The 9,951-nt window shown below is 34.2% G+C and overlaps 1 protein-coding gene across 1 annotated transcript; it reads right to left on the bottom strand.

Annotated features, from left to right (window-relative positions):
* Window positions 1-1,349: 1,349 nt before the first annotated feature.
* On the bottom strand, window positions 1,350-4,135 carry LOC140748333 (uncharacterized). Its single transcript, XM_073081174.1, has 3 exons — window positions 3,682-4,135; window positions 2,247-2,418; window positions 1,350-1,636 (listed from the first exon to the last, which is right to left on the bottom strand). The coding sequence occupies exons 1-3, from the start codon at window positions 3,955-3,957 to the stop codon at window positions 1,401-1,403; spliced, it is 684 nt and encodes a 227-aa protein (XP_072937275.1). The 5' UTR covers window positions 3,958-4,135; the 3' UTR covers window positions 1,350-1,400.
* Window positions 4,136-9,951: the final 5,816 nt, after the last annotated feature.

A 9,951-nucleotide genomic window follows, 5' to 3' on the forward strand; every position in this document is an offset into this window, starting at 1 on the left:
ATGCTCTAATATGTATGATAATTGTAATTGTACCTATACATATTTTCGAAATTACAGTCAGACGTTTCAATTTGGTTTATTTGTATAGACAAACAAGTTAAAATATAGTGCAGCTATATAAAAGTGTGTAGCCGATCCGCACTCGCAGTGGATCATTGATTTATTGTTAGATTGGGACTACACGATATTTCGTTTTGCACATTATTCACTAAAACATCACGGAACCGCAGAGGGAACAGGGGAAAGGTCTGTAAAATATGGGTTACTTATTCTACAGAGCTGAGTGAATTGATTTCATTTTTATTACTTCACTAAAGGCGCTATTATTCATTAAAATGATATATATTTTTTTGACAAAAATCATTGCTGACTTCAATATCACTACGCATATACTTACAAATACATATACTTATAAATACAAAAGTTAAGTTGAAGTTGATTAAACAAAAGATTTAGGTCAAAGCATTAATAGCGTCAAAGAGTTCATTCTTAAATCTATAACATCTCAGTATGAAATTTATCGAAAGGAACAAAAATGTCCTTATGACATTTTTCTAATAAAAATCAAACATTAAAAAAGGTGCAAATTACCTCAGAGTTATACGTAGTTATGGATAAAAGATTCGTCATTCGTTGATATAGTGTGTCTAGCACCTTATACGATGTTTTGTATATAACTTCGAAATATTAAATATACAAATATACACAGCTTCCTTCTAAAACTATTATAAGGCCTAAAATAACCTAGCCTAGCAAAGGTTACTAATATCATGTCAGTTGTGTCTGCTTTTATTAGAGAAAGAAAATAAACTGCAGGAAAAATGTGCACCGCAGTTGTTGTTGTTGTTGTTGTTGTTAGTATAATTCTAAATTTAGTGGCGCATATGTATTTTCATATCTCATAATTTACTATATGGTATCGTACGAGTGTATAGGTATTTATTGTGATATCGAATTGTACCTTACTATATCTATCTATCTAGATATCTGTCTTTGTATTCTTATCAGACTAATAAGAAAGGAAGGTGGTAGAACCCTTTGTGGTTCGACTACGGCGGCACCACCGCCACACCTATTTCTACCTAATAACAGCAGTGTTAGGCGCTGCTGTGTTCCGGTTTGAAGGGTGTGGTAAGGGAGACAGACTTTTTCGAGGTTTGTCCACAGGGGTAGCGGCGCATCTGTGGCAGACCTCAAGTAGGAATATTTTATCTTATCTGTGGTTGATTACAGATGTCCATGGGCGGCAGTAGCCACTTACCATCACTTACTCTTACATTATATAAAAAAAGACTATGTTGATATCAAATGCTTTGCATCGATAAAAAGAAAGACATAATTCGATATATTATATATAGACTACAGTAAAGTAGTAAAGTTGAAAGTTTATTATATCCGCTTTAAAGTTCGTTGGGTGTCTTTTTTTTCTTAAAATACAAGTAGGAGCGCCCGCCCGGTCCTCTTAAGCCTAATGTAGCGGCGGCGGTTTCACACTCTTCCTCGGTTTTGGGCACTTCATCCAGCCGCGCCAACGCGAAAGCCGTTATATCCTCGCAGCACATCATGCCCATGTATCGACCGACTACTTTCATTCTTACATCCGCGAATTTTATCAACGGCTCTGGATATGGCCTGGCTGAAAATAGAAGAACTCTATAATTCAATGTTTTATCACGTAAAATTACAATACAAACATATAGTAAGGTTCAAAATACACAGAAGTAGTTGTTTTTATAAACTTTACAGTAAAAACGTATGTTTTCTTTGGAATAACTATTTTGGATAGACATGTCAGTAATTTAGTGTTTTCATTTCAATAAGAAAAATATTGATCGTAAACTTTTCTGGTAATTGTAAGAAATGTTATCGTTTCAGTTATTAAAGCTGTTATTATTCCAGCTCTTTGATAGGCTGGCGTGAGTGCCTATCGTTGATAAAATATACTCGTGCGCCCCGTATTGTTACTGTAAATAGAGTCACTGTTATGATGGTACATTATCATAAACTTGAGCTTTACTGCTAAGCGTTTAAAAAAACACTTGTAGGTTTTTACGGAACAAAACATAAATTGTTGATGTACGAGTAATATTCTTGTAACGAGTGAACCCGCTACCTTCATTAGCGGACGATCGTGAAGAGAAAAAACGTTTAAAGCGAGCTGTTTATTATCATTATGAGTGGAGTCGGGAAAGTTAGGAGCGGAAATGGCGGGCGAGAGGGTAATATGGGGGGCGCGTCGTTCGTACCTTTATGACGCTGTTCTTGCTTGATGAGCGCGCGGAAGGCGCCAGGCGTGCCGGCGTACATGAGGACCACCTGAATGCCGGGCCGCGGCTCCATAAGCAGCGTCGCTTTATGCCACTCCACGCCCATATTGGGGTCTATCGCGTCTACTACTCTTTTGATTTTATCCAGCCGCTGTAAATATATATTGTAATGTGTCAGTATACTACTCTTTTGATTTTATCCAGCCGCTGTAAATATATATTGTAATGTGTCAGTATAATTTTGTGGTAATGCTATAGGAGTGCAAAGGTTTAAAGAGTGACCTGTATACCTGTGAGGACCATGAGTTTCTAGTTTATGGCTTAGAGTCAGCCAATGTTTTTAACAATCGAATCTTACAAGGTAGTATAATATAATTTTGATGATTGAGTTTTGTGAGAAACAAGATAGACCTTAAACAGAAGCTCATGTTTTCTTACTTGATAGTTATAATATTTTATTTACGAATAATTTTATATCAAATACTATAAGAATATGGTGTATGGTTTTGAATTTGAATATTCCATAAGTAGACACCATCATATATAAGGAAAATAAAATGATTCAAATTCTTTTTAACCGATAAAGTTGTGTTTTGAATAAAGGTGCTAAAGATTTCAAAACATTGGACAAGGGTGGAGTCGCGACACGAGAGCTAGTATGTTATAAATAAAGGAATTACAAGGAGCGTCGGTTATAAATTAATCATGTTAGCGTTATTAAATAGCGCCTCCGTTACCTTCGTAGCACAACACTATTAACACTGACGCCTTTATGCTTTATTAAGGAAAACAATTATCCAGAGTAGATACCTTCGCTGAACATCACACCTTATTTGATACTGAATAGAAAATTTGAAATATTTACTTGTTAATTTTTTTATCAAACGGAATTTTAAATAATATTTTACTCTATCAAATATATACCTAATACCAAAAACAAGTATATTGAATTTTTTCCATATTTTTATATACAGCATACTTATTAAATATATTTTGATAAAAAATACAGTTACTGATATGTATGCACACAATTAGGGAGATCCCGTCGGTCATTAATTTCATGAATTTTATTAAAACATTTTATTTATCGGAGCATGCGTTACCTACTATCATTCACGGCTATGAAGCCACAGCAAGACGCAAGCATAAGTTGAGATTTATTTATTTATTTATTTTGTACAAACTTACATTTAACATTACAGGATTATCCTAATGCGTTAAAGTAGATCTTATATCATTAGTTCTAATAAACTCTATAATTTAAAACATAGAACAAGATAAGTACTATAATTTATAATTTGCCTCTGTGAACTCATTCAGCGTGCAAGTGAATAGATCGAATCATTAAATCAACTACCTACACATTACAGAATATATTAATATTTCATGGCTTTCAATATATCATTTAATTTACCTTTTTCCCAAGCAGCGAGAAAATAATCGGAGTCACTTCTGATGTGTCGGACCAAAAGTAGAATATTTTCCACATGGCATCGACAACGTTTTGAGGATTGAACTTGGCACCATTTTCGAATTCTTCACAAGTTGTGATGTTGTACAAGCTTGTTGCCCACACGGTACGGTGGAACGCGAGCACATTGAACATGAGCATCAAGTTTTGTGTAAACATTCTCCTGTTGTTGTTCATATAGCAATACCGCTCTTTCATGTTTACGTGCATTTTATACATTTCGGAGTTATGCAAAGAGTGAATTCGTTATAGACAATCCAGCTTTAATACCTATTTTAATCGCACCTCCGTAGTGCATATCCGCGGGCGATGTTTTTATGAGTGGGTCGTAAATGATATATATGGATCATAATAGCAGCATTCGAACTGTGGTTTTTTACCATGTAACTCGTCACATTTTACTACGGAACTGCAAAAGAGGAGCTATTTAATATTCAACTTTTTTATAATGAAGATTTTGCATAGCTTTTAGTCTATATCAGAGAAGATACAATCTACTTTCAATCTTTGGCGTCATCGAGAAAAAATAATATTGACTTGCAATAAATATTTTTCTAGACTGTATTTTTATTTCTTTTTGTATTTGCTAAATACTTTTAAAATCGCGGTATTATTCTAGGTCGACCCACTTATTTTCGGTACAAAGCAGCGCAAACAAAGACTTAAAGTGCATTAAGAGCTTCATGACTGTAAAAAGCACAGAGCCGAAAATGTAACGAATGTAAATGTAAGCGATTTTATCGTATGTGCAGTAATCTGAACAAATTGCACCGACGCTGTGGACCGGCGGCGCATTGATTGCGGCACTAACCCACCGCTGCTACTGCCATTTCTTGCGGATTCGCCTAATGTGTGATCTATTGCATATTCGTGTACTTGCATTTTCACCTCAAAAAGACATAAAGGATTGTTAGATCTATTAGTATTTTCAACTTATAGCCTATTTAAATATAAAAGTCTGCTCGCGTAAAGTTCTTAAATTTTTATAACCTGACATTTCATTGCATGTATTTTTAATGTATCTGCAATAAAAATATGTTTTAATATCTGTGGAGAATTCAGCATACTTTTATATCAATATTTTCTATAAAGCTCAGTTGGGCGATAAAAATACAGTGAAAGTCTTTCTACAGCAATAAAATAACCCCAATTTTATTTCTTTTTTCCAATTTATACTGCTCTATCTTTGTATATTCTATGACATATTAAAATTTGTTTGTTTTACCGAGTGGCATGGTTTGTTTTTATTGATACGAATGCGAGCCGAAATACAATGCAAAAACAAAGATTTCGGAAATGAATCACAAATGGACGAATGAATAAACTGAATTAAAATAATGTTGAATTGACCAGGTTTTGAATGCTTACATGCGGAAAGATATTAGGTACTCTATGATGTGTGCAATACGTTTCAAAGTAGGTATATTAAGAAAATGTAAAATCATTCCAAAACCGCCTTACGAACTTCAGTCACGAAGCTAAGCTTTGCATGTGTAAAGTCGGAATAGGTTTCTGATTTGCACGACAATAGTCGTGTTGCATCGACGACCGGGAACAACATTTTAACGGGCTCTTTGAGTCACCGAGACGAAAGACGTAGCTTATGAGCTACTCAACCACACAATGGATCGTTTGCCCGCGAGTCACCTTGGAACACTTTTCAGTATGTATTTCCAAATCAGAGATCTACCGGCGGGACTTCGGGGTTACAGTAGTTAGAAATGATAGTACTTTAGAATCTTTGAATTTTAAACCTAAAATTTTATTCCAATTTTGTGATTCTGATTCCATGCTTAAATAATGTTGTTTGCTACGTGTTTTTGTAGCCTCTTTAAATTTATCATTTAATGCATATAAATTATCGTCAAACGTATGTTACCAAAACATATTTACGACAAAAAAATGCATATCAATGCGCAGGCCAAACCATTTTAGCAGTACAAGTTTTTTGTAACTGCAAGCGGTTCGTTTATAAAATAATAACATTGAATAATGTATGAAAACTGATTTAAAATCACCACATTTGGTGGTTGCTTTTGACAGAACCGATCCAATGTAAGGAATAGCTCGGCTCAAATTGTGAAGTGAAGTATGAAACTGGAACGCAAACCAAAGGCAGAGATTCTATTACAAACAATTTTTATATAAATTTTATAAACTCGTAAAAAGTGCATTGCGTTGTTAATAGAGTCGTGCATTTTGGAATTTCAAAGCCTGTATTCGATTTTTATTTTTATTACCGCACGCCGTAGGCTGTGAAGAGATAGTGCGATGAAAAAATTGTCGGCATATTTGTGATATTGCTATTTTAATTGTAGCTTCTGTTGGCAGTTTTTGATACGAAATATTTGAATATATGAGTGCTTTTACATTTAAAATTCATCTATAAAGTACTTGTTGAGAAGGCTGATTTCAGCAAAAATGACACTGTAGGAAATTTATTTTTCTAGCGGATTTCTGGTGGATACTAGCTTGCTACTTCATAATAATATTATGAAGGATGTAGAACTCCCGCAATATTTCTTATTAATTATTTTCTCATCATCAAATAATTATGAATACATTCTTTATTAATTATTATCGTTGACAGTCGGGTTGCGTGCTTGAGATTTGAACCTCAGACCCCCGATGAGAAGCCGAGTTTTCCCACTGTTTTTCTTTAACGTATCTTTCCGTATACATTTTTATTACGTACGTAACATCGGAAAATCAGAGGCGCCGGACTCTAAAGTTCAATAATATCCCGTTTACAATATTACAGTACCTATTGTAGACAAAATACGGCTACGATTTTATATCAGTTCGTATAAACTAGCTGAATGAAACCGTTTATCTAATATCACAATGTATTTCCTGGTTAAAGTCGAAACAACCGAAACTTACTCATATTAACAATAACGCAGGTAGGTTTGAGGTACGCTCGTGGTCGCTGGTTGGAATGTAAGCTTACATATGCATGGCGGTGTGGTATCTACATGTACGGGTATATGTAACAAAACACCGTCTGCAGTGCGCAGCGCACTGGGATTACATAACTTCCAATCATCATCGTAAATACTATATATTATTCAATATCTCCACTATAGAAATCTCTAGATTCTACGTTTTCGGAATGGATTTTTGCAGTGCCTTCTCAATATTCAATTCGCTGTTTAAACAAAGAAATTGGATCGTTGTAATACCAACACGTGAGTTATATTGAGGTATTTACATTAAATGTTTTGTTAATGAAAAATGAAGCTAGCAATTTTGCAAATGCTTGGGATTTTTTTGACATATTTATCTAAGTAAAGAATTATAGATAGATAGATAGATAGATAGAGCTGAAATATGTCAACATTTTTATTTCACGCTGGCCTATTTACAATATAAAAATGAGAATATATAGATATCTGTGGGATCATAAAATAAAATATTATTTTGATTGTCGGTACCCATAGATGGGACAAAGAGATCTTAGCTCAATTTAAATGCAAATGAACTTGCCTTTTTAATACAGAAATGAAAAATTATAGCGAAGTAACGAAAATACAAGCAGAACTCTACCGTCGCTAAAACCTTTTACTTATTATATTTTGCAGGGTTTTATTATTTACTGGCCCTGGCTCAGTCATCGGAGTCAAGAAAGAAAAAAGATCCTAGAATTAATTTGTATAAATTTAAGGTTTGTCAGACGATTTTAAGAGCTAACATTTTCGGATACTGAAACAGCCACGAACAGAACGAACGGGCCGTGTAACGTTCACAAAACAATAGAGTGGGATGGATGCATTTTTAACTTGTTTTTTTGATTCCACGTATGAACATTGTGGAGCCAGATGTAATACCATTTGTATGTGCATACGTATGCTTATTTCCCTGGAACTTTTAGACGAAGCAAGTTTAAATTTGGAAAAGTTTCTGAGACTCATTTTGTAATATGAAATTGAGATTAGCTTTAAACATAGGTTTGTTATTTTCAGGCTGTTTTGTTCTAAGATGACCAATATGTAAATCGTTAAATGTAATTAGATCTTCTACTACTAAAACAGAATGCGAGTAGAGACCGAAAGCGTCTAACCGGGACGAAGGGATGAAAGGGCTAACAGGGAATTGGACAAAACTCGACTTGGACTTTGACAGCTTTTCCATTTTAATGAAACGGTGTTTCTACACTTCCGTAAACCATCCATGCAGATGTTTCAACTACGTATAGACGTAATAGCGGTAGACTTAACAAGATCTTTAATATTCATATGTACTTAATTTTTTGAATAGGTCTTGGAAACCGATTTCTTGCTGTTTATGCACAGTTTTAGGTTAAAAAACGTTTTTTTTTTGTTTTGTGGCTTTAAATTTAACTCCAAATATACTATTTTTTAAGGCTAGATGTCAATTTCTAGATTTTCAAACTAGATAAAAACTCATATAATTAATTATATCGTTAAAATATATCTCTCCAAATATGAATATATATGATTTTTTTCCTTCCTTTTCAATCATTCAGTATTTTCCTACCTTACAAATGGAGCGTAATATGTCCATCGTCTGACGCTTTGCTCTCTTTGATTATATTTGACTGCAAAAATTTAAAAATATAATGCTACTTATATAAAATACCCGTTTCTTTCCTTTACGTTGTATGGACTTTGAACATTTGTTTCGCTTCATCGTATATCACAATTTTCCGCAACTCGAGCTAATCCAGGTTCTTAAACTGCACGTTTTCTCGACGGAATTTATAGTGGGCTAAAAGCCAAAATAGATAATTCAGAAAATACAGGTTTTTCGGTAATACAGAAGTAGTAAATGAGCATGCAGTACACGTTAGTAAGTGGCTACTGCGGCCCACGGACATCTGTGATCAACCTCTTGACAAGATATGAGTCCTGCCTGAAGTCGGCCACAAATACGTTGCTACATCTGAGGAGTAAGTTGAAACATTTTGAGCAAGTATGCCTTCCTTTTTAAACCGCAACACAGCAGCGATTACGACTGCTGTTATTACCTAAAAGTAGGTGAGGTGGTGGTGCTTCATAAATCGCACAACAAGTCCTACTACCTTCAAATGTCACATTTCTCGATAGATTCACGTCGGAACAATAACAATTATAATAATATTTGCGTACACACAACATTAATTACCTGGAACTGGAGTTATCAGTTATATTTACAAGTCTTAATGAATGTATATTCTCTAGTAACATAGTGTATATATTATATTTCAATCCTGACGTATTTATCATATTGATTTATGAATACATAGTACTTACAATGTTGTTGATAATATAATGACCACATGACATGACACGTGTAGGTACCTACATATCGCCTGAAATGGTATCTTGGGGGTGATACTTCGGTACTCAAAACAATTTATTTGTAATGATATATCATATTGCATCATCTTCATGCGCGGTCGTTTTTTTTTAAGATAAAACTTTCTAAAAGGTTAACTGTTAAGTGAACTAAAGTTATGTTCCCGCTTTGAAAAAATGATCTTTGAAAAATCAGCATAGAAATCTCATTATTGAAGAATATTGAAGAACGCAACCAAGTTATCCAAAAGTCCAGAACATTGCATTACTTGTAACATTATAGAAAGTATTTTACGGCAAGATCTTGACCTATATCTATGACATCGCGTGGATAAATAAAATTCTATGTTCATGAGCCAGGTGTCTATAGCCCAGCCAGAGTCTTTCGTTCTATCGAAACAATGTATTTGTTGACATTAAGAGAATACGTTAGTTGACGCTAGTATCGATTATAATTAAATCTCCAATAGATAACGGCTTCATTCGACTCACGTAACCATGAAAACCGAGGACAGTGGCCATATGTTTTTGGGTTGTTATGGAAACAGTGGGCAGTGACCGGAGCACACACTTTTCACGTATTCTCGTAGTAAATTATGATTTAATTCGTAATTAATATGTAATTAAAAGTATGTGTACGGTGAACTATTAATATTACTTTTACTGTTCTGGTTTCTCGCCCGATTACCCACGCATTATTAATCCACGATTCTACATTGATCGTCATTTGTAATAACTTATTGAAATGCCCCTTGTGTTGGTACGATTGTCAGTAATGTTCGGAAGTGTAATACCAATATTTTCTTTATCTCTAAAACTTTGAAGATCTTAAGGTGAAAAACAGTTTAAAAAAACGCGATTTTAAATAATGAGATAACGTTACGTTGATATATACCATAGAGTACATTACCTTATC

This window comes from Epargyreus clarus, unplaced genomic scaffold (assembly GCF_041222505.1).
Source record: "Epargyreus clarus isolate Ecla_fem2 unplaced genomic scaffold, WU_Ecla_fem_2.2 ptg000015l, whole genome shotgun sequence".
In the NCBI taxonomy this organism is placed as follows: Eukaryota; Metazoa; Arthropoda; class Insecta; order Lepidoptera; family Hesperiidae; genus Epargyreus; species Epargyreus clarus.